This window comes from Rhincodon typus, chromosome 14 (assembly GCF_021869965.1).
Source record: "Rhincodon typus isolate 14 chromosome 14, sRhiTyp1.1, whole genome shotgun sequence".
Taxonomy (NCBI): domain Eukaryota; kingdom Metazoa; phylum Chordata; class Chondrichthyes; order Orectolobiformes; family Rhincodontidae; genus Rhincodon; species Rhincodon typus.
Genome location: NC_063345.1, coordinates 41,916,139 through 41,942,658, shown reverse-complemented (window position 1 = coordinate 41,942,658; position 26,520 = coordinate 41,916,139). Strand labels below are relative to the sequence as shown.

General features: G+C 38.3%; 1 protein-coding gene across 1 annotated transcript in view; it reads right to left on the bottom strand.

Annotated features, from left to right (window-relative positions):
• Window positions 1-1,399: 1,399 nt before the first annotated feature.
• The window catches only part of si:dkey-251i10.3 (uncharacterized protein LOC553498 homolog), a 41,077-nt gene continuing 15,956 nt past the window's right edge, over window positions 1,400-26,520 (bottom strand). The window contains exons 9-14 of the mRNA XM_020511658.2: window positions 18,623-18,746; window positions 14,030-14,107; window positions 10,217-11,092; window positions 7,346-7,536; window positions 5,411-5,510; window positions 1,400-2,593 (exon numbers count right to left, since the gene is read on the bottom strand). Coding sequence (XP_020367247.2) covers window positions 2,339-2,593; window positions 5,411-5,510; window positions 7,346-7,536; window positions 10,217-11,092; window positions 14,030-14,107; window positions 18,623-18,746 — 1,624 coding nt within the window. The 3' untranslated portion in view covers window positions 1,400-2,338. The remainder of the gene's footprint in view (window positions 2,594-5,410; window positions 5,511-7,345; window positions 7,537-10,216; window positions 11,093-14,029; window positions 14,108-18,622; window positions 18,747-26,520) is intronic.

Sequence of the window (26,520 nt, the reverse complement as noted above, 5' to 3'; positions counted from 1 at the left end):
GGGTCAGAGCAGGTCCACAAAAATGATCCCTGGTATGGAAGGGTCACCTTACATGCAAAGGTCGAAAAGGTTGGGACTCTACTCACTGGAATTTAAAAGGAATGACAGATGATCTCATTGAAACATATAGGACTCTTAAGGGGCTTGACAGAAATGCTGAATGGATATTTCCCCTCATGGGAAAGTCTAGAACCAGAGGGCATAATGTCAAAATAAATTTACGACTGAGACAAGGTGTATTTTCTTTCAGAAGGTTGACTGTCTTTGGAATTCCTTGCCACAAAGAGCTGTAGAGGCAGAATCCGTGTGTATATTTAAGATTGAGACAGATAATTCCCCTCCTGGTGAAGGATCTGGAGGGTTCTGGGAAAAGGGCTGGAAAGTGGATGCAAGCAATGTCAATTCAGCCATGATCCTATTGAATGGCAGAGCAGGCTTGAGGGGCCGAATGACCTACCTTTGCTCCTATTTCTTATGGTTTTAAAATAAGGGGTCAGCCACTTAAAACAGAGATGAGGAATTACTTGCTCAGAAGGTTGAGCATCTTTGGCATTCTTTGCCTCTAAAGTTGGTGAAAGCAGAGTCTTCGAATAATTCTAATGTGATGGGAAATGGGTCTTAATAAACAAGTGCTGAAGTGGGGAGTGGAAAAATAGTTACTTATCGGTAGTTGATGGGAATGTGGACTAATCAGATCAGTCATGACTTTTTTGAGTGGCAGAACATGCTTCAGACACCAGGCAGCCTACTTCTGCTCCAAATTCATTGTATCCATCTCCAATTTAATCCATGGGAAAATTGGACGTAGATTTTGAAGAATGTCTGAAAGAAGGAATTGAAAATGGAGATGGAAATTTCAGATTTTTGCACCAGTTGCCTGAAGTCACATTTGATTGTGGGGTGGAGGAGAGAACGATTACAGGATTGGAGTCAGATGAGATGTAACTCAGAAAAAGATTACAGAATAATTGAGGCACTGGAGCTATTGCTCAGTAACCACTGTTAGCCCAACAACATTCAGTATCTATGCTTACACATGTGGAACATCTTTTTGGTAAGATACCAGAGGCAATGTTCCTGATGATGATCCAAGTAGATTCACAATCTCCTCCAGAAAATCATGCCTACTGCAACACTGTAAACAAATCTGTTTTAGCTTTTAATCTGACCATGAACTTTCTATATTACAGGTCCCCAAAGCTTCTCATCATTCAGGAATAGTAGTAACATGAATTTAAATGATGCAATAATGCACCAAGTTCTGTAGGGGGTGCTGCTGCCACAGATAAACAAAAAATCATGGTTTGAATTGAATAGATTACAAAACCAACAGAGGGCTCTCCACAAGTTTTCAATTTGAAATCTATTTTTAAACAAAGAAGTCTTTAACATGACTGGCTTTCATCAGCAATAGTATTTAATTACTGGTCACTATTATAACATTCAGTTGTGTAAAAACAATAGATGACACTCCATTCTTTCACAATAAATTTTAATGAGAAATCCATAATTCTAACTGCTTAAGGCTACTCAGAGCAGAGCTTTTCACAGTTCAGTTTATTTGACCCATTAAATTGGAGGATGATATCAACGCTCTCACTATTCCTCTTTTCCTGCAGATATCTATTCACACGGAGCTATAGTTCCACAGGATCCACTCAACCTTTTGTTCCAGAGCCCACTTTTTACTTGTACTCCAAAACAGTTTCCCCCTAATTCTCAGGGGAAATTCAAGTATTGGACCAATTTAGACTCACTTCAGTTTAAACCCATAAGCAGTCACCGAGATCTCACATTACTAAAAGGTACTTGAGTACATCATCTGTGTAATGATATCCTGGTTGGAAAACATTTCAGGAAAGGACAAGAAGTGGACATTAAAAACCACACCTCTCCATCTCTACTCTTGTGTAACCCTGCATTTTTGTTGGAGGAATATTTCTCTTTCTAGTACCAAACATTATAGTTTATAGATTTCCCAATCTATCCAGGAGTGCCTTACCCTTCCCTGGTACCATACAGGCATGAGGCTCACCTACAATAGTAGGGGCCATCACAAATAAGCTTCTCCTATATGATGTGCAAGGTAAAGACTTTCCAAATGATAATTATAAAGTTACTTTTATTGTGATGTGTGATGACTTGTTTCGATCTGTTCCTTCATCATTCCACTAGGCACCTCCACAAATTGTGCTATAGCCAAGACAAAATTCTGGTCCGGATGCCAGATTTAACTAACATACATTCTGTAAGGGAATGATAAAAATCCATTATCAAGATCAGCTGGATACTCCAGAAATGACTAGCTTTGTGGTGGAAGCAACAATTCTTTTTATCATCAATGAAATGATTTCTTCTGCATTTTTCTGTGTTTACAAGGATGCTGTCCTACTTTTGATTTCACACTTTTCTTCTTCTCTTGAAGCAGATCATCTTCAGAGATTGGTTCAATTATTGTTCCCATTTTTGTCACAACTTTTGGCAGCGTCAATTTCTGCATGACTTTCTCAGTATTCCATGTACTCCCAATAGGGGCACAGATACTCTTCTCAAACTGATTCTGATGTGAGAATGGGAAAGGTAGTTCATTTACCTGCATCAAAACAAATAATTAAGTGTTTAGTACGAGACAAGATAATTCACACATTAATCACAAGGTGACACAGTCCATTCCCATCAAATAAATAACTGGTACATACTTTGTCAAAATGGAACTTAGCAAGGAAACATTACGTGCATTTTATTAAAATGACAGTCTTCGATATCAACAGCTCAGAGAGGAGAACAGGGAAACAGTAGACTATGTGGCTCGTAAAGCATTTTTTGCCATTCAATGTAATTATGACTGTTTTTGGGTTTTAACTCCATTTTCTTGCTCTCCATATTCCCCAGTTCCCGGAGAGACAAAAAAATTTGTTTATCTTATCCTTAAACATAACATATGACTGAGTATCTTAAACTTTCTACTTCAGAATTGTAAAGATCCCAACTTTTTGAGCAAAGAAATTTCTTCCTGTCTTTCATAGTGCTAAATAATTCTAATAACATGACCATGTATTCTAGATTGCCCAACCAGCAGAAACACCCAATTAATATCTACCCTGTCAAATCACTTCAGAATCTTGTATGTTTAATCAGGTCACCTCATTCTTCAAAACTCCAGGGAGTATAGGCCTTTCTTCATAAGACACACTTTTCAGCCTTAGGACCGATCTACGTGAACATGAACTGTGCTGTACTGCCTCCAATACAAGTATATCATCCCTTAAATATGGAGATGAAACTAAACATAGAAAATTGGAGCAGGAGTAGACCATTTGGTGCCTGCTCTACCATTCAATATGATCATGGCTGATTATCTAACTCAATGCCATATTCCTGCTTTCTCCCCATATCCCTCGATACCTTTACAACCTAAAAATGCATCTTCTTCTTGAACCTACTGTGGTAGAGCATTCCTTATATTTCCACTTAGCTTTGTATTGTCAGCAAATTAAACACATTAATGTGTTAACATAGATTGTAAATAACCAAGTCCAGAGTACTGAGCCTTGGGGCACTCCACCAATCATAGCCTGCCTATTTAAGAATGTCATTATACTTACTATGTGTTTCTGGTCTATTTTCTAAACACTAATTTTACTGGCCAGTAAACAATGGATCTGCACAGGTCAAACATGTCTCAAGTACAATCTCCAGAAAGAGTGATTATCAATTAAGTAATGATGTCGAGGTGCCAGTGTTGGATTGGGATGGACAAAGTCAGAAATCACATGACACCAGGTTACAGTCCAACGGGTTTATTTGAAAACAAGCTTTCAGAGTGTAGCGCCTTCACCTGACAAAGGGCTATGCTCTGAAAGCTGAGATAACAAGGTGTAGAGCTGGATGAACACAGCAGGCCAAGCAGCATCAGAGGAGCAGGAAAGCTGACGTTTCGGGTCTGGACCCTTCTTCAGAAAAATCTGTGCTCTGAAAGCTTGTGCTTTCAAATAAACCTGTTGTTTAATTAAGTAATACATAGTAGTAGTAAGATATTTGAACTCAGCACTTCTATGCTAGGGAAAACCGCCACTTCTTCAGTAACCATTGCGGAAAAGTGAATATGTTGACATTAGGAACAGCATGATAGCTATTCCAGTTGGAAGGGTAACCGACATGCACTGACAAGACAAAGCACATAAAGAATGCTCATTTGAGTGAGGAATCCAAGGTCAGGATGCAATGGGAGAGTCACTGACCAGTTACTTAGAGCAATGAAACTAATCCTACATACCCGCATCATATGCTCCATTTCAGAACTGGGAGATGGCACAGAAAATTATCACTCTTTGCGAAAACCATACCAGAAGTCGAGTGAAGAGGAGGGCTCTTTGAGCTTAATTTGCTGCATTTTATTGAAAAATGTCTTTTTCAGCAGTATAATACAGAATGTGAATTCAAACAAAATCTTAAGTAGCCCATGTAAGAATGGATTCTTAACAAGAACCTCAAGTTTAAAAAAAAAGAAAAAAAAAAATTGATTTAAATTCAGAGCTGGAGATTTTGACAGCATATTCAGGGGCCTACATCTGTGCCAGTTCACTAATCTGTCCGGTTAGCTGGAAATGTTGGCTTTTTTACCCCCCTCATACTTGCCTGTATTTTCTATTCTCTTTTCAATTATTCATTTGCTGGTTTTGAAAGCCTCTGGAGACTCTGCTTCTATCTTTGATAAGGCAGTATACTAATAATTTATATTTACCTTTAACATATTCGAACATCCTACAGTGCTTTAAGAGAACACTAAAGCAAAATTTGATACTGAGCCACATGACAAGACATTCGGCAGATGAACAAGTTTGCTTGGTGACAAATTGGTTTTAAAAGGTGGAAAGCAAGAGAGAGATGTGGAGGAGTTTAAAGAGGAAATTTCAGAGTTTAGGAATTCGATTGTTAAAGGCATCACTTTTAATGACAAAACAATTAAAATCAGTCATACTGCAGTGACTAGAATTAGACAGTGCAATGTGTCAACGAGCTGTAGGGCTGGAGCAAATTACAAAAATAGGGTAGGCTGAGGGCATGGAGAGATTTGTAAACAAGAATGGGAATTTTAACTGGGAGCCAACATAGTTCAGTGAGCACTGAGGTGAGCCATGAATTGGATTTACTGCAAATTGTAGGTTTTTAAGACTCTCTGCATCATACCATTGACTTATTATTTCTCCCCACCCTGCCCAAATCAACTGCAATCAATACTGAGTTACCTCAAATTTATGGCCTCTAGCTATTAATTCACCAGTGAATATAGGATTTCCCAAATTGACCAAAGTTTTCAATTTTGAACATTGTACTTATTCATTTATTCCATGGAATGGACTGCATACTTATCAAATTTTGAGCTCAAGAGCATGATATTCCCCCTCACCTGGTGTGCCGCAACTCCAATGTCTCGCTTCTCATTGATTATAACATTCGGCAAATTTTGATCCTTCCTGGGTGGAGGTGGAGCAGCTTTAATGCGGAACCTAGAGAATCAACAGCAAGAGTACAATCAGGGCTAGGCATGATGTTATCCACAGATACCCCCAAAGAAACCCTTCCAAAATACGTTTACCATATCATGTTCTCTTTCAATTTTAGATTTGTTCAAATATAGAAATATCATGTTGCTTTAATGCTCTCCTAGACAGTGAGATTTAGAGCATTCTAGACTTTGCAAAAACACTGAAAGTAACTGGTTTCAATCTCCTATGGTCAATAATTTTATAATTTTAAACACCTCAATCACCCTGCAGGCAATTCTGTTTTAATGAAAAATGACAAGAGAATTTGAATTGTTTCTTTATTTGCATTCCCTCATACCAAACAGCTTAGAAGTGAATCTGTGCTGTAGACTCAATTACTTCAATCCTACTCCTAGTGTGTAGTCCAAAACTGCCCACAGTATTATATTTATGATCTTACATTCTATACCTTTTGCCATAAAAGTGAGTAATGGCCAATCTTTTTATGGTCTTATCCACTGAGCTGTTTTCAAATGTCTCATTGAAAATTTCAGAACCTTCAAAAAATGCTTTGAAGTGTTCAAAGCAGCATTTTCATCCATTTTTAAAATGAACAATTATTAGTATCTGTCAGCAGTTTCTTTTACTTCTCAGACTATATACTGTGATTTCCACTTCAGCATCCTTTGCAATTACAGACAATATTTCCTTAACTAAAAAGAAAATATTTTGGATGCTGGAAGTGTGAAATTAGAACACAAATCCTGGGAAAACAGTATATCATTCAAGGAGAAGGAAAATTAAATAAAAATATTTCATGGTGTAACAGCCAAAAAAAGTAATAATAGGTACAAACAAAAGTCATGTCCAAATAAAGTGCAAATTGCTACATTAAAAAAAATGAATACCGTGAAAGGATTATGAAAGAGACCATACAAGACTGAACAAGCAAAACAAAAAATAACAAGATGGAGGCAGAAAATCTAAAATCAATGTTTGATTGGAAGTCAACATGATTCAGACACTGATCCAATATCTGTCACCTCTTCAAAGAACTTAGGATAGTGTTTAAAGCACTTCACACATCTCCAAAGTCAACGTTTGAAGTTTCTAAGTATTTACTCTTCATCCACAATGTTTGGAATTTAATCTTGAGATACACCAAAATTTTCCTCATCACAGATATCATATTAACAGGTGTGTAATCATCTCAGCAGATACTGTAATATAGCCAGAGTCATTTTCATAATTTTCTGGGCAGAGTCCACAAATCTTGGCCCATTTCTAGATTACTATCCTAATTCTTGATAGACAGGGCAAGACACTAAAGAAATAATGCTATAATTGGATAAAATATTGTAATTAACATGTTGTTACAAGAATAATATGCCCAGAAGTCAACAGATAAGTACAGTTTTAGGGAGGAACTTTTCCAACCAGTTGAGCTTGATAAAATAATACACGTTGAGAAGAACAAATCAGAAATGCTGCGGTGATGTCCTCCCATTTAACACTAAGTTCCTTTCCTGTTTGATTTTCAAGAGCTTCAGAAATGCCTGTCTTCCAGTTGCAAATGAACATCTTCCACAGCATCATTAAAACTGGTGGTGGTAGGTCTGCCCAATATTTCCTTATACTATTCTTTACACTTATGAATGAAACGAATAGACTTTAGACATAGGGGCCTTTTCTACATTGTAATCAAATCTCTTATAAAAGATATCAACTGGCTTAGAGTTAACATTGGTTGCAACTAGAGTGAACATTGAACATATCTTCATACAAAGGCTTAAATTTACATTGTAACTAACCAGCAGAGAACTGTCCACACTACGATCATTTTTCAACGGACCCACCTTCTTCTTTTCTTTCCACTTGGTTGGAGACCTTGTCCTCCCCATTCACCCCACCCTGGCAAGGTTAAGTCAATGTCTTTTGGTTTGCTAGCATCAATCTGTTTCTGCTTATCTTTTATGAAATCATCAATGACATCATCTGATGCAAAGGCCTCCTGAATGACCATGCGCTGGTCCTCATATTCTTCATTCTAAGAATAAAGAATAAGTTGAAAATTATTTCAAGAACAGAGGGTCAAAATATATAATCAGGTCTATAACCTATCATGTTTTATACCTTAATTTGAAGTATATTCTTAAGTAATGAAGCATGCAATATTTTAATTGCATGTCTTGTTCTTATTTATCGGTTATTCATTGATTTCTTGTTGAGGGCCATAATCTCAAATAATTTGCTCCTGGATCATTCAAGGCAATACTGAAACACAACTACAAGATTGCTCACAAAGTTTTAAGTCTCATTTCAGTTGCACACATGGAAGCAGACAAATTATTCAAAGATCCAGACCTTTGCTTAAAAGAAAAATTTCAGCTAGATAGTGCAACACGACTCCTTCATAGTTTGTAACAACTCTCATGAACTGTGAACTAGCCTTTGTTGCCATCCCTAGTTGTCCTTGAAAAGGTGCTGGTGAGCTGCATTCTTGACCACTGCAGGCCATCTGATGTAGGTGCACCTACAGTGCTGTTAGGAGGGAGTTCCAGGATTTTGACCAACAACACTGAAGGAACTTCCAAGATAAGATGGTGAGTGGCTCGGAGGGAAACGTGCAGCTGGTAGTGTTCCTATGTACCTTCAGCCTTAGTGGTTATGGGTTTGGAAGGTGTTGTCTAAGAAGCCTTGGTGAACATCTGCAGTGCATCTCATAGATAGTACACACTTGCTGCTACAGAACATCAGTGGTGGGAGGGACTGAATGCCTGTGGATGCGGTGACAATCAAGTGGACTGCTGTGTCTTGGATCATGTCAAGCTTTTTGAGAGTTTTTGGAGTTGCACTTGTCCAGCAAGTGGGGAGAATTCCAATACACTCCTGACTTGTGCCTTACAGGTGGTGGATAAGCTTTGGAGAGTAAGCAGGTGAGATACTTCCTGCAAGGTTCTTAGCTTTGGACCTGCTCTCAAAGCCACTGTATTTATATGGCTAGTCCAGCGGAGTTTCTGGTCAATGGTAACTCCCAGAATGGGCTGCACAGAGATGCAAGGCTTGTATGAAGAACGCTCCCTACATTGTTTTTTTCACCCTGGATAGACAACAATTGATTAAGTTAACTTTCTCATTTCATCCTTAGTTCCTAACTACACTAGTTACACACTGAAGGAATTCTAAAAAGAAAAGTGGGTGGCACAGCGGCTCAGCAGTTAACACTGCTGCCTCATAGCACCAGGGACCTGGGTTCAATTCCTTGGGCAATTGTCTGTGTGGAATTTGCACGTTCTCCCCATATCTGTATGGGTTTCCTCCCACAGTCGAAAGATGTGCAGTTTAGGTGGATTAGGTATGGGAAATATAAGGTTACAGGGATGGGGTTGGTCTGGGTGGGATGCTCTTAGGAGGGTAGGTATAGATCCAATGGGCCAAATGGCCTGTTCCCACACTGTAGGGATTCTATGATTCTAAATGAATGTGGGTCCTGAATACTATGTTAACTGCAAAAGTCATCTTACAAAACAGATTAGGAAGAATTTAATATATTTTCGCCTTTAAAGTTCCCTGGAATTCTATATTTCTGAGAATATCTTGGATAAGAATTGAGCCTGATCAGTTGAAGATTAATGTAAAGCCCATATGAATAGCAGAGATTCAGGCAGAAACACACCCACACAGCATTATATATAAAAATATCCGCCAATCAAATTCAAATTGACAGGCAATTGTAGATTTAATTTGCCTTTGTATACATACCAAACAAGTTGTTGAGAAAATGGGCCAACACAGACATGATCAAAATTATTGGTCTTGTCACCCACAGCAAACAGACATGATAATCTTAATATTATGAGTGCTATATGCCAAACTAGTTTCCCAATGCCTAACAACTTTGACGAGTGTAGCTGGCATAGAAAGATTTGACAAATTGCATACTATATAAGCTTTTCAATACTAGAAAATGAATGGAAGTCAAACAATAAGCTGAAAACCTAGAACATGATAGAGGTGGTACAATTATTTGAATGCAGCTATAGTCATTCCTCCATATCTGTAAGGGTTCCATTCCTGAGAATCCCCGTGAATGATAAAAATCGCAAGTGCGGAACTTCTTCAAAATAGGTTAAAAATTGAGGATTTGCGATTTTTGCCTGTGGGTGTTGATTTTTGTTGTTATTTTTAGCGTAGATAGGCGAATTCCCCGTTTGGGATTTCACAGACACAGAGGATTGATTGTATTTCAAAGCAGAAATCTATTGGGATGTTATTTGTAATACTGCAATACATAGTTAAAATGAATCTCTCCATTAACAGTATTGCAAACAGGGCTGGACAGACCTGCCCGGTGCTTAAGTACACCAACATCCAAAATTAATCATCATTTACACATACAAAATAGGTCTTAATTTTCACAATGGTAGAGAAATTTTTAATCATTATGTTTCCAGGATAATTTTTATGCATGACGGAGACTGATAAGATACAACAATACAGATTCACCAAGGCTTTAGTATTGTTAGCACCAACTATGGATTAACCTTAAAACTAATGATTGTCCTGTTCCTGTAATGACCATTAGATTATTTGCCAAAACAAAACTGGCAAATGACCAGTGAGCTGAAGAATCAAAAACAGTAACCAGAGATACTACTTACCTCGATCAATAATCAATTAGCTAATGTATATTAAATTCAGGGAAAATTCATCGCTAATTCTCTTACCTCCTCTTCTACTGCTGTAGGAACCAAAGGCATTTTAATGATTTTGGATGTAATATTCAATACTTTCTTAGGATTGATGAGATGGTTTGTTCTAACTTCTGTTGTAGCATTTGTTTTATTTTCTGAATTGATCGCATCTCCACTGAGCCGTGGTGTATTCAAGGCTGAGGCCTCATTAAGATTATGACATTCTTCCTGAATCAAAGTTTCCAAATCTTCCACTGTCCTTTTGCGCTCTAACTGTTCATCGAGTATTGGTTCTTCTTGGTTTTCTAGTGTCTGTGCATCCTCCTCACTCTTCTCAAGTGACATTTCCTTGCTTTTTCTTTGATACTTCTTAGGGTTTCTTGACGTAGGTTCAGATTTATTCTCAATCAATTTCCGAAAAAGGTGATTAAACTCATTCACGTCTTCTTCAAAATGTTTCTCTTTCTCACTTTGGTCACCAGGGACTGCCCTTTCCCGTTCGTCATTATTTTTCATACTTTCATCATCTTTGCTCTCATCTACAATAGCAGATGATCCAGCCAGTTCACCATCACCTTCTTTACGAATTGTCCGTTTTTTCTCAAACTCTTGCAGCAGTAACTCATCTTCAGAGAGGTCCTCCTCATCATCTGATCCTTCATTCTGATCAATTTTTGCAGGAATGACAAGCTCAGTTTCTCGTGCTTCAAAACTCTTTGGATCAGCACTCAATCTTCCCACCATCCAAGGATTTGCTACTGTGTTCATCTCAGCATCATTCACAAAATCTGGAACAGTCTCATCCCTGTCCACCTTCGGTACAACTTCATCCTCACTATCTGATGGAACTAGGACTTTTGTTGTGAGCATTTTGTTCTTCTCCAGCTGCTTCTGGATTGCACTGCGAGCCTAGTCAAAATAGACAATATTAACAGAATAAATTAAATAAAATCTGCTTTTGACATATGGGCGTACACTATTAAGCTAACTGATGCACTTGAATTCCATTAAATAATAAATTAATTTGCCAAATACGATTCACAAAGCAGGAATTTTTACAGCAGATCTCAAAAAACACAATCTTTCAATAAAATAGAACAAAATCCCTGTATTCTGGCAAGAGACAACTCAAATGTAACATTTCATTTTCAGTGTTAATCCATGTCTTGTACTTCAATTAGTGTGCACACTGTTTGGAAATGCACTAATTCATAATAAACTTGATTTCACTAACATACATATCCACCATTTCATCATCATGTGCCATACATCAGTAAATGCTTAACTTTCAGTTAAAAGAAACCATTGATATTGCAAATAGTCTACTGAAAGACAAACGTATTGTGTCACACTTCCCAAAACAACTAATATTTCTACTGAAATGTAAATTTTGCTGCAAACAAAGTAAAGAGTTTTCCTAAACAGCTACAATGGTTGCAAAGGAGGCCTTGGCTTTGCACAGACAGCAAAGGACTGGGGTGAAATGGCTCAAGACAGGGCAGGAGTGCAGAGGCAGTTAAGACTCGCCAGCTTCCTTCTCCTCTAAATAGTGTTTAGACATTTCAGTCAATATTTGGTTTTCTGCAAGTTGCGACACAACAGGCTAATGTACAAGATAAAGTCCCATGGGATTAAAACAACAGATCCCAGGGATAGATGAAAAATAATTTAACCTTGATGATGGTTACTGTAGAACTCCCCGTTTGTACTTGATTATAAATTTGGATGAAAGCATTCAGGGAATAGGCATTTAAATTCCCAAATAAAAGATTTTGCTGAGTTTGGAATCCCAGATGAGGAGTAAAGACCCACCATCAGGCAGTTGGCATTTAATGATAACATGTATAATTATCCACAGACGTAGGACTAGGATCACATATACCAACTACCTGATGTCATGTTGAACGTGTGGAGGAATTAAGTTTCCAAAGTTCTTGATCTACACTACATGTTCGACATGGACTGGTTAGACCAAGAGTCTGTTTCTGTGCTGTATGACTGACTATTAGCATATAATTTTGGCCAATAGAATATCAAACGTACTGTTAGGATACTACAATATTTAACTACAGCCTTAAAGATGACTTTGACTCATCCTCATCTAGAATACAGTGGACAGTTTTAGTCCACTCATATTGTGAGAGATACAGAAGTCTTGGTTAATGTTCAGGGAAAGATCACAAGAATAAGGCACATTTTAAAAGACTCTTATTAATGTGGCAGGCTTATGGGCCTGATCAGGAAATTTCTAGAAAAACTTCAATTTTGGGCACATTTGATTGAGATTTTTGAAACATAATTCAAGGAGTAGGCTTTGTCTCTGTGCATACACTACTTGAATTAGATAAATCATAAAAAAATCAGGGAATATGCATACAAGATATAGATGAACAGGAACAGACTAAAACCCAGAAAAAAGGGATTTAATTTTGTACCAAGTCACTGACCTCCAGAACAAGTTTCCTGCTTGTCCGGGGAGTATGAATTTGTTGCACCACTGGATGAATCAATCTAGATTGATTCCTAGCACAAGATGACTGGTCAAAGATGCGAAATGAGCAGATTGGACCTATACTCTCTGGGTTTAGAATGAGTTGATTTCATTATAACTCAAGATTTTGACAGGTTAGGTAATTCAAAGGTTGCACCACTACTTTTGATGTTAGAAGTAGGGGACATAGTCACAGGATAACAACAGCGCCTTCTACGACTCTTAAGACTGAGATGAGGAGGAATTATTTCACTCAGGTGTTGTCAATCTTTGGAATTCTCAATCCAAAAATGTTGTGGGTGCTGCATCATTGAATACATTTGAGGTGGAGATAGACTTCTGGACTCTAATGTAATCAAGGAGATTGGGCATAAAAATGGAATGGAGGTCAATGATCAGTCTATTTAATAACTAGATCAGATATGAGAGGTTGATTGGCCTACTCCTGTTCCTACTTCTTACAATCCTATGTAAGGTAGTTATCACTGTGTGGGGTCAGAGAAATGTCACTTAACAAGCAATGTGATCACTTATCTGGAACTCATTTTGCTTGGTGTGGGGGTAGGCAATGGAGTAGGAGCATAATTTTTAAAAATTCTCTTTCTTCACTGAAATTGACTTTCTCTCTAGATTCTTGCCACTCAAAGGTGCAAGACTGCAATCTGTCTATTTCATAATGCAAGTTAACAGCAAGGAAAGATTCTCTTCACGTATATATAAAGTGATTAAAATGTTCAACTACACTGTGTATTGCATAATATTCGATAAGGCCTGTAAAAATAAAGCTCCAATCTGCAAAAATATCAACCTTTAGGACAGCAGATACACTTACAAATTGAATTGGAGTGTTACAAAACCATATACCTTGTTACACCTGTTGAGAGCCAATAAATATTTTTTGTAGCAGGAACATTTATGGGATGGAGAAACTGGCTAAAACTTTGGAAAGATCTGTATACGTCACCACTGACCAAACTTGCACTTCCAGAAATGTCTGTTTTACCTACAAAGCCACACCTTAGCCGAAACATTCAGATTCTGTGTAGAGATAACAAGGTGTAGAGCTGGATGAACACAGCAGGACAAGCAGCATCAGAGGAGCAGAAAGGGTGATGTTTCAGGCCTAGACCCTTCTTCAGAAATGAAGAAGGGTCTAGGCCCAAAACGTCAGCCTTCCTGCTCGGCCTGCTGCGTTCAACCAGCTCTACACCTTGTTATCGCTGATTCTCCAGCATCTGCAGTTCCTACTATCTCTGAAACAGATTCTGTGTAGGTTCTGTTCCTTGATCAACAAGATTGTGCAAGGCAGGCATTAGCTGTCAAAATAAAGCTGTCAAAATAAAAGAATACTCTACCTCCGCGTCATATTTTGCCATGATAACTTTAGATTTGGCCCACTTTCCACTGTTTTGATGTCGAAGTGTCATTCGTTCCTAACAATGAAAAAAAGTGACAACAATACAGCTTTATAACATAGATATATTGTCTGTAAAACAAAGACTGAGCATTATAATTGCTGCTGATTTTCTATTTCTTAGCTCAACAGGAAATTCACACTGATCTCCAACAAGATCCTAAATTATTAATTCAAAAACCATTGTGCTGATCTAAATGTTTTACTAGTTAAGCATTCCAAAGGCTTCCATAATGTAAAAAGTTAACTTCAAATTACATGGTGAAATAATGATGCAACAAACTGCCACCCTCAAAGCAACTCAGTCAGTTGGTTTCTTCTAAAACTTCTAATATTCCTCATTTATGTCAAAGGCTGATGGATTGTGTTTCTGAAACTAAACAGTCTTTTCGATGTGTCTTTGGATCTTAATAACAAACCTTGATGAGCCAGTCTTTTTTTAAAAGAACTCCTTTGTTTTGTCAAAGAACACAATGTTTTTTATAGAAACAATGATGCACTTTCTTGGGCAATGCTGAATGAATGTTATGTTCGTGCTTTCATAGGCGATACTGAATGAATGCTGTCTCAGTGCCAAGCAAAGGCATGAATCTGTGTCAATATGAAATATTATGGGCACGTAAGTGTCACTGGTGTCATTATGTGCAAACAGCCTAATGACGTGCCAATTACAGGTACTCTAGAGAGGTTGCATGAATATTTGTGTTTTCTTTCATAGAAGTAAAATGCACTGAGGTATAGAAATGGTGATGTTCTGCTAATTAGCAGAGAAATATATTGTTAATTATTTTAATCAACGGTCCATACTGTATATTCAGTGAAGTGCCAGTTAAGTGTTGAAAGGATTCTGAACAGGAAGCAGCGTTATCTTACAGCTGATTAAACCTCAGTGGTCTCTCGTCTTTGGAAATTCCTATGTTTTTCGGATGGTCAGTCAATATTCACACCATCACTGCAAATATATCATGCAAGTCATTTTAAATCCTTGCATAGCTTAGGTAACGTGCTTAACTTGAAACCATCCAATTAAAAATCAGAATTCTACTCTGCCTTCCATCACTCGCTGTTCAATCTCCATCTCCAGCCAAACACTTTCTTTGTATGTGTAGGTGTCTCTCTCTCCCTCCTTTGCTCCCTTTCTCACGTCTCATTCCCCTCATGACTTTTTCTCATTTTCACTCTTCACACATCTCTTCCTCTTAATGGTGGCTGCTCTGTTAAATCTTACAGCTAAGCAAAGCCACTATTCCAAATTACCTGCTGCAGGATGCCTATTATTGTTTGCGCCAAGAAATCCTACTGACCATTTGCTCAAATGCAAGATTCTAGGTCGAACGATTACAAACTCTCTGCTTGATATGGTGGCTGAAATTAATGACAAATTATTTGAAAGGCACACAAACAAATATACTAAATGAATTTAACATCTGGCACAGCAATTTCAAAACCATAATTTGGTAAGAAGTAATATTCATTTATGAGCATCAGCTTTTAAAAAATTGTTGCGTTCCTGGTAAATCATGTAAACCAACAAGAATGTTTGGAATTCAATCTGAGAACGAACAATAAAACTCCCTTTGCTGTTACCCATCATTAAAACAGGTTGATTGGAACACTCCATAACCTTCCACAATTGATTAAATCAAAAGAATGCCTAATGTAACAACTGTAACTACATAAAAACCAAGAGCACTCCAGATGCTGTAAATCAGGAACCAAAACAGGAGTTGCTGGAAATGCTCAGCAGGACTGGCAGCATCTGTGAAGAAAAATAAGAGTTAATGTTTTGGGTCCGGTAACCCTTCCTCAGAACTGTGTGTGAAATGTTTAACTATGATTACCCTCTGCTAATTCAAATGTAATAGGAATGGATGATGGTTGACCACTTTTGGAAGAATGTCTCCTACTTTTAAAAGAAACAGGGCCTACCAGTATTTCCTGTCATTGGGAATTATAGCCTGTAACAGTTTCCCCCTATTCAAAAAGTAAACAATTTAATCAATACCTTCTACACATCATCCATTAGGTTTCTCAAGAGGCAGTTTTACATGCAGCTTTCAGGAGACCTTTCAATAAATTTAGAATTGTAGCTTGTTCCTCAAATTATATTACCATGTTAGCTACAAAGTTATACCTTCAGGAGCTTTGTAGAAATCAGACAAGAAAGCAGCCTGAGGAGCTAAATAACTAAAAATCAAGCCTAGCATCGATTATTCAAATTCAAACACAGTATATGGGCCGTAAGCTTTCTGTTCCAAGGAAAGAATTATCTAATGGAATGATGCAAAGTGGGTGAAGGTGATGGCTTTGCTATGTCAAAAAGCAGTACAGCAGATAGCCAAGGAAACACACTAGATGATGGAGAGGTAAAAGTTGGGATTAGCCATTGAAAATAAAAGCCATAAAAAGTGCAAGACTTGGGAGTGAGAGGAGTCATAGAAAATAGTGAGAAGAAAGGAAATAGAAATCAGCAAGGAAGCCTGGAAGATAAGTTTATGATTTTCTGGGGCAGTGTCTTAAAGCAGCATGTTTTAGACACAGCCAGAGAAAATCTTGAGCACAGAGGAATCTGGCTGCCCTAGTACACAAATCACAGAAAGTTAACCAGCAAAGGTAGAAAGTGTTTGAGAAATTGAATGTTGTCATTAATTACATGGGGAATGGAATAGGAAAGCATGGAAGTTTTGCTATAATTGTAAAAAAAGAGGTATAGTGAGACCATATTGAATTTAGCTCTGAAATAGTAGGAACCGCAGATGCTGGAAAATCTGAGACAACAAGGTGCAGAGCTGGATGAACACAGCAGGCCAAGCAGCATCATAGGAGCAGTAAGGCTGACGTTTCGGGCCTAGACCCTTCATCAGAAATGGGGGAGGGGAAGGGGGTTCAGAAATAAATAGGGAGAGAGGGGGAGGCTGATAGAAGATGGATAGAGGAGAAGATAGGTGGAGACGAGACAGCCCACTGCGAAGCCTCTTCTAAGGATGCCTACCCTGAAGAAGTTACCCTCCTCCCTCCGGACAAACCCCAGGGGATCTCTCTCCCACTGCAACTCTCTCATCTCCACCTATCTTCTTCTCTATCCATCTTCTATCTGCTCCCCCTCTCTCCCTATTTATTTCAGAACCCCCTTCCCCTCCCCCATTTCTGATGAAGGGTCTAGGCCCAAAACATCAGCCTTACTGCTCCTATGATGCTGCTTGGCCTGCTGTGTTCATCCAGCTCTGCACCTTGTTGTCCCTGGAATTTAGCTCTTCTTACTTTAGAAATGATATATTAGAAAGATAGGCAATTCAGAGAAAGTTCACTGAACTGATATGAATAGATTATCTTTGAGGAAAGGTTAGATAGTTTGAGTTTGCATCCATTGTGGCTTTGAAGAATGAGATTATTGAAATATGTAAGATTCTGACAGGAATAGTCAGGATGGATGCTTCCACTTGCAATTCCAGAAGTAATTAGAACCGAGTTTAAAAATAAGGAGTCTCTCAAGGAGATAAGGAGAAATGTTGTTCTCTCACGGGTCCAGCGGAATCCTTTTGCCCGGAGAGTGGTAAAGGCTACTTAAGCGGCGGGGTTATTGAATATTTTTAAGACTGAGTTAAAGAGATTCTTCATTGACAACAGTGTCAAAAGAAAGTGAGCAGACAGGAAGGTTAAGTTCCGGCCACAAACAAATCAGCCATGATCTTATCAAATGGCAGAGAAGGTTTGAGAGATCAAATGATCTGCCTTGTGCCTAATGCTTCTATGTGACATGCAAATGGACAATAACCCCAATGCTATCAGAGAATTTCACCATGGGACAGCATTTAGATGAGGAAGTGGATGGGTGGATCAAATGTGAATCATTTGAGATATTCAGAGGTGATGAAATAGAGGATTTGAAAAGAAACACTATTGTTGAAGATGGTCTGTCTAAGATCTAAGTGTTAAGAATGTAACTAAGCAAGAATAGTCCACCAACGTGGATAACAGACGGGTTTTGGAACAGTTGGAGCGATTGATTCTGTCTGTGACTGCAGACAAGTCAAGGAGGAAAGATGCGTTTTTTTTTCCACACAAGGATCTCACTTGTGAAAAGGTCTTGCATTTACATAGCATTGTTCACAACTTCAGGACATCCTCTTCTAATTTAGAAAAAAATTAGTAATTAAGTAGTATAATCACAGTTTACAATGTAAAAAACACATTTTACGACTTCAATAATAGACAGAAAAAGGATTCTATAAACTAAAGTGTGATAAACAATTGTTAAAACTCTAGAACAAAAACAAATCAACTGTAACTAAAAGCAAAAATCAGTTGTGTGCACGATCTTGGCAAATACATAGAAAGGTTGATAGATTTTACCTCCATTTGATCAAATTGCCCCTCCACCACATGCTAATTAAGAAATGTTTAGCTTTTTTCAAGCTTTAAAGTTAGCAACAGCACTGTTCTTTGGTTTGTGAATGTACTAAACGAAATGGCAATAATGCACGTGAAATGTACTATGATTCAGTAGTTGTAATTAAAGGATGTTATTTTTCACCTCTATTCGTCTTTGCTCCATTTTACTCAGTTCTTCAAGAGCTTCCTCAGGCTTAGTTTTCTTTAGTTCTTCAAACTGCTTCAAAATCTCTTTCTGTTTAACCTTCTTCATCACTTTGTGGAATCTTTGCGGAGAATATTGAAAAATATAATGAACTGCTTCCAAGAAGTCACATCAAGCATTCAAACAATTACATCATACATTCATTTAGACAAAGTACAATATAGGGGCATTAATATTTGTATACACGTCCATACTTCTGTGGTTTAAATATTTCTTTAAAACCAAAACTTTTCTATGCCACTAACATAGGATGTAACGAGTGGAGTCACTCAAGGATCTGTGCCGAGGCTGCAGATTTTTACAATTTACATTAATGACTTATATGAAAGGAGCAAATTCATGGCTACTGAATTCGCAGATGTCACAAAGATACGGAGGAAAGTATGTTGTTAAGAAAACTTAAAGTTGCAGACTTATAGGTTGAGGGAGTAAAAAATGACAGGAAGAATAAAACAGCAGAGTGTTATTTAAATGGGGAACCACTGCAGAATTACAAGGTACAGCGTGATCTAAGTGTTCTACTCCATGATCTCAAAGTCTTAGCATGCAGGTACAGCACATAATCAAGAATGCTAGTTGGATGCTATCCTTTATTACAAGAAGTGTGAACACAAAAGTAAGGAGGTTTTGTTTCAGTTATATGCATTGATGAGACCACATCTTGAATACTGCATGCAGTATTGGTCTCCTTATTTAAGGATGTATGTAAATACATTGGAGGCAGAAAGATTTACTAGATTGGTAAATGGAATGAGCGGAATGAGAAATGACTTCATTGAAGTGTACAAGATCCTGAATGGCTTTGGCAAGGCGGACATAGAAAGGATGCTTTCTCTTGTGGGAGAGTCCAGAAATAGGATGCATTACTTTAAAGCAGAGGTCACCTTTTAGGACAGCAATGAGGAGAAAAATTTCTCTCGAAAAGACCATGCAACCTTGGAACTCTCTGCCTCAGAAAGCAGTGGAAGTGGGGTCACTGAACTTTTAAGACAGAGGTCAATCAACTCATTAGGCAATAAGAATGTAGGAATGGGAGTAAGACATTTAGCATGTCCAGACTGCTCTGCCATTCAATACAATCATATCTGATCAGACACTGATCCCTTTTAGTCATCCCATTAACAATGGCATACAGGTTGATGGTAATTAGAAATCAATCTCTACCTTAAACAAATTCAAAGACAATCCCATGGTTCTGAATTCCAAAGGTTCATAACCTTCCACGTAAATAAATTTCTCATACATGAGTGGCATCCCTTTATTTTAAATTGCACCCCGGTTTGAAACAGGGAGCGTATCTTATCTGAATCAACCCTGACTATCCCATTAACTATTTTATAAGTTAGAACAAGATCAACGGTCATTCTTCAAAACTCCTATTTTGCCCAATCTCTCTTCATAGGACAGCCCCACATTCCCAGAAACAAGTCTGGTGAAGCTTCATTGCATTCCCTCTATGGCAATGCAACTTTCCAGAGGTAAGGAGACCAAAATCATAGTCCAATTGCAGTCTAACCAAACTCCTGTTATTCCTTCATTACACATTAATCACTCCTCTTGTAATAAAGGTTAACATTCCATCAGCCATCCGAATCGATTGAAGCACCTGCATGTTAGCCTTCAGTAACTCATCAACAAGTAAAACTAGACTCTTTTGCATATTAAATTCTTTACTGCTTAAGAAATACCTTATACCTCTGTTTTGGCTACCAATGCAGACAGCCTCACATTTTTCCATATTGTACATTCATTTGCCATGTATTTGACCATTCACTAAGTCTATCCAAATTTTCCTCAAGCTGAAGATGTTTTACATCTTCCTCATAACACATTCCCACTTAGCTTTGTATTATCCACAAATGTGTAAACATTATATTGGTCCCCACTTCCAAATCATTGACTTATATTGTAAACAGGTAGGGCTGAAGTAATAATCTTTGTAGTACCCCACCAGTCACAGTTGTCAACAAGGGAATGAACCATTTATTTCTACTCAATCTTCTGATAGCTAGTCATCATCCATCCCATTTGCTTTAATTTTTCTAACTAGCCCTCTGCGGGAATTTTATCAAATACCTTCTAAAAATCTAAGTATACTATGTCCATCAATTCTCCTTTAATTTTTGTTAATAACATCTTCAAAAGACTCCAAAAAAGTTCATCAAGTACAATTTTCCATTCACGAATCCATGTTGACTAAGCTCTCAATCTGATACCTATTCATTAATAGATTCTAGCATTTTCCTTACTGCTGATGCAAGGCGAACAGGTCTATATTTGACAGATTTCTCAATTGTTCCCTTCTTAAATAGTGGGGTGACATTTGTTATTTTCCAAACCGCAGGTATCAGTCCTTGAGGATTGGAATACCTTTCAGAGACCTTGCAGAAGCTCTGGAGCCATGCTTGATTTTCAATTTGAACACAAGATGATTTGTTAGTCAAGTAATGTTTTAAAAATTCTTTTTGTAGCTCAAAATGGTGCTGGATTTTGGTAACAGAACACTTTTCACTGTATCTTCAAGATGTATGTGACAATGAAATCATTCATTCATTCCAGAATCTATAGAATTTTGGAAGATAATCACCAATATATTGATTATCTCTGTAGCCACTTCCTTCAATGTTCTGAGATGAAGACCATCAGCTCTTGGGTATTTCTCAAAATTCAGCCCCATTAATTTCTCCAGTACAATTTTCTTAATTCTACTTGCCTTTAACCCCTTATTCTTCCGTGCCACTTGGACCTCTGCTTCTGGGAAATTTCTGGTATCTTCCTTAGTGAAAATTCACATTCATTACAGCCAAACATTTCCTTGTAACGCATCTATTTCATTTTTGTTTTCTTGCGGAAAGTATTCATATTCTACTCTCCCTTTTCCTTAGATTCTTGATCTTCTTTTATTGTATTCTATAAAACTCAATCTTCAGAATTACTGCTAGTTCTGGAACCTTTCTTCTAATCTTATACAAGATTAAACTCCACAGTTAACTGATCTTTTGAGTTTTTGCACCTTGCATAGTTGCTGTAAGTCATATTTTTAAAATTATTCATTGTCTACAGATTGCCTCAATTGATTTTCCCAGCCCACTTCTGCCATTTGTATCTCATCCTTTTGTAATTTCCAATTAACATGTTTCAGAATGAACTACCTCACTTCCAAACATAATGGAATATTCCACCATATTAGGGTCATTTATCCCAAAAGATTTTTTTTACAATAAGATTGATAAATTAGCTCTTTTTCATTAAATAGTGCGAGGTCTAAAACAGCATTTCTTCTCAGTGGCTTCTCAACATACTGTTCTAGAAAATCATCTCTAACACACTCCAGAAAGGGAGTCAACCATGACAGTGTGTTGATGGGAATGTGAAATTCAAAACACAACCAGATCAGCCATGACTTTATTTGATGTTGGAAGAGATGGGTGAGGCCTTCTTCTGCTCCTCTTTCATATGTTTATTTATAACAGGTTTAAACTGACTAAACTAAAAATTTAGAATTACATTTTACTGACAGTGGATTGCATACTTGTACATAGCCAATGCCTTTTATCATTCATCATAAGTGCATAGCACTAACGAGGACACTCATATATTGGCTATCACTAACCATCTTCAAGAAAGGGTGTACCTGCCTTCCTGAACTACTTCAGTCTAGGTGGCAGATGATCTTGAGCTAGTGATGGTTTAGGAATGCTGATATATTTCAAGTCAGGATTGAGTACAACTTGGAGGGGAACATGCAAGCTATCTTGTTCTTTTAAAGTGTAGAAGTTATGCATTTGGAAGATACTGTCTAAGAAAGCTTGCCAAATTGCTGCAATGCATCTTATAAAGGGAGCAATGGTGTAGTGGGGGTGAATACGTGGAGTGCTGATTAAGCGGGGCGCTTTGTTCTGAATCATGTCAATACTCTAGAGATAGGAAAAAATCATGAGATTAAGAGATACCATATGAACTGCTGCAAACCACAGAGCCTATAGGTCAAGTCACACCATTTCATAGATATCTTCGCAGGAGCAGCAGCTTGCCCTTAGCCTCTTTTTGCTTTTAAACAGCTTGCTTTTATTTGCACTTCCATTACTCAAAACTCATCACACAAAGTCATTTCTGGTAATTCAAAGTACAAGTATTGTTTTAAATGCACAATAATAGCACAAGACTAACATTAATCTCACCTGATAATAATTTATTGATTAAAAGCTTGGGTTCTAAAATGTAAGAACAATGCATAACTTGAAGTTGAAATTGTATTTTTATTTTGTTGCAAAGGAGATTAGTTTTTTAGTTTCATTTTTGTTCAGTGAGTGGCTACAGGATGTTTGAACGTATGTTTGGTTTATATGCATTTTACCTCAAGCATTTAAAGATCAAATTAAAACAGTTCAGTGCATTAAAAAAAAGATAGAAGTGAGGAAGAAAGCAGACCGCTGCTGTTTAGTAACTGGAGTCCAGTAACAGAGAAAATCAGAACAATCCAGCAGTAGTCAGGCAGCGTGCAGTTTCATTCAGACAAAAGGCGTCCCTGACAGCAGAGGTGCTGTTAACAGTCTCCAAGCAATCTGAGCTTAACAGAAGTCCTGAGTGGCTTAGAAATCAGTAAGAAGGAAGCTCCAGAAACAGAAGACTGATGAGGTGTTAGCGAAATAAAAAGCCTCCAAAGCAGTTGAAGGCATGAATTTAAAAGAACACACATTAAGCAGAAAGTGAGGAGAGTCAGCAGCTTGGAAATGGGTCTCAGGAAGAGACATTAGCTAATGAAAATAGCATCCAGTGAAAGCACAAAAAACTTTTCTGAAAGGGAAACAGCCGTACCAGCTCAACAAGATGTGGGGACAGAGGCAACTCTTCACTGAGGTTCAAGTGTCTGAAAGGTCATAATGGGGGTAAAGGATTGAAACATTTCAAATATTTGCAATTAAACTGTGACAACTAGTTCTTAGATAACAAGGTGTACAGCTGGATGAACACAGCAGGCCAAGCAGCATCAGAGGAGCAGGAAGACTGACGTTTCGGGCCTAGACCCTTCTTCCTGCTCCTCTGATGCTGCTTGGCCTGCTGTATTCATCCAGCTCTACACCTTATCTCAGATTCTCCAGCATCTGCAGTTCCTACTATCTCTGAAACAACTAGTTCTTATAGGGTAACATAATTTGTGTTTTTTGTTCAAGTGCAACAAATGTTTACATTCTCCTATGAAAAATACATCAGCAGTCTCTTGTCACTAGGTTCAGTTGTTGACTTCCATGGTAAACAAAAACAAAAAAAAACTTAAGATCTTTCAAGAGTCTCATTTAAAGTCTGATTTGTCCAGTATTACTGTCAGCTAGTATCATAACAGTCCAGAAATAGAAGAAAGTGCAAAGTTACATTCCTTTAAGAAATAAATTGTTTTGACGTTAGGAATGCCAAAGGTTTTGTGTTATGCGAATCTTGTGCCCTTCTCTGTTCATTTATACAATCTTTCTGTCCCTCATTCTCATAACTCATTTGACTTTATTCACTAATCAAGTTAAATCTGTATCATTTTCTAACATAATTAAGATGGCTCCACCATTCGCCAAGGGTCCAGATATTCCCTGCCCTTTCCACAACATAAGACTACAGCTATAGGAGCAGAAGTAGGCCATTCGGCCCACTGAATTTGCTACAGCATTTGACTATGGCTGATATGTTTCTCAACCCCATTCTCCGGCTTTTGCCCCACAACCTTTGGTCCCCTTACTAATCAAGAACCTATCTATCCCGGTCTTAAATACACTCAAAGACTTGGCCTCTACAGCCATTTTATGGCAATGAGTTCCACAGATTCACCAACCCCTCATTCCTCCTCATCTCAGTCCTAAAGGGTCATCCCTTGACTCCAAGACTGTGTCCTTGGTTCTAGTCTTCACATCCATTCTATCCAGGTCTCTTAGTATTCTGTAAATTTCAATGAGATCCACCCTCATCCTTCAGAACTCCAAGTACAGACCCAGAGTCCTCAACCGTTCCTCATAATGACAGGCCTTTCACCCCCAGGATCATGCTCGTAAATCTCCTTTGGACCCACTCAAACGGCAGCACATCCTCTCTTAGATATGGCACCCAAAACTGCTCGCAATATTTCAAATGCAGTCTGATCGGAGCCTTGTACATCCTCAGCAGTACATCTCTGCTCTTATAATCTAGCCCTCTTGAAATGAATGCTAACATGACATTTGCCTTCCTAACTGCCAACTGCACCTGCATGTTAAGGTTAAGAGAATCCTGAACTAGGACTCCCAAGTCCCTTTTGTGCTTCAGATTTCCCCATTTAGAAAATAGTCTACACCTCTATTCTTCCCAAAATGTATAATCCTGCACTTTCCCCCAGTGTACTCCTCCTCTCTCTTCTTTGCTTACTCTCCTAGCCTCTTCTGCAGCCTCCCTGCTTTCTCAACATTACCTGCCATGCCACATATCTTTGTATCATCTGCAAACTTAGCAGCAATGCACTCGGTTCCTTCATCCAGAGTGTTAACGTATAACATAACTAGTTGTGGTCCCAACACTGACCCCTGCAGAATTCCATTAGTCACTGGGTGTCATCCTGAAAACAACCCTTTATTCGCAATCTCTGCCTTCTGTCAGTCAACCAATCCTCTATCCATGCCAGTACCTTGCCCTTAACACCATGGGCTCTCATCTTATTTAGCTGACTCCCATTCTGCACTTTGTCAAAAGCCTTCTGGAAAACCAAATAGATCCACTGGCTTCCTTTTGTCTAACTTGCTTGTTACCTCCTCAAAGGAATTCTAGCAGATTGGTCAGGCATGACCTCCCCTTGATGACACTGACTCAACCGATTTTACCACGCACGTCTAAGTACTCCGCAATCTCATCCTTAGTAATGCACTCAAAATCCTGCCCATGACCGAGGTCAGGCTAACTGGTCTATAATTTCCAGTCTTCTGCCTTCCTCCCTTCCTAAACAGGGGTGTTACATTAGCCATTTTCCAATTTCTGGAGATCCTCAAGGTCCCTCCCTTACAGCAGTGATTTCTCAAAGATCAGCACCAATGCTTCTACAATCTCCTGAGCTACCTCCTTCAGAACCCTGGTTCTAATGATTTATCCACCTTCAGACCTTTCAGTTTCGCTAGCAAATTCTCCTTCACAATGGCCGCTACACTCACTTCTGCCCTATCTCTCCTGAAATTCTAGTATGCTGCTGGGCTCTTCCACTGTGAAAACTGATGAAAAGTACCTATTCAGTTTCCCCGCCATTTCTTTGTTCCTCATTAGACCTCTGAAAAATGAGGCTGGAAAAGTGGCAATGTCCATTCTTGCCTCTCCTTTACTTTTTGTATATATAAATAAACTCTTGAATCTTATTTCATATTACTAGCAAGCTTACCCTCATTTCATCTTCTCACTCCTTATTGCTTTTTTTTGGTCCTCTGTTGATTTTTAAAGACTTCCCAATCCTGCAGTTTCCCACTAAACTTCACCACATTGTATGTTTTTCCTTTTGCTTTTATGCTGTCCTTGACATCCCTGGTCAGCCATGGTTTCTTCTTCCTTGGGATCAATTTCTGTTGTACCTCCCAAATTACCCCCAGAAACTCCTGCCATTGCTACTCCACTATCTTCCCTGCTAGGTTCCTGTTCCAATCAACTCTGGCCATCTCCTCCCTCTTGTCTTGGTAGTTACCTTTCCTGAACTGTCACTCTATTACGTTTGATTCCAGCTTCTCCCTCTCAAATTGGAAGACAAATTCCATCATCGTATGGTCACTGCCCCTCACGGTTGATTCACCTCAAGCTCCATAATCACATCCACCTCAAGCTCCATAATCACATCCACCTCA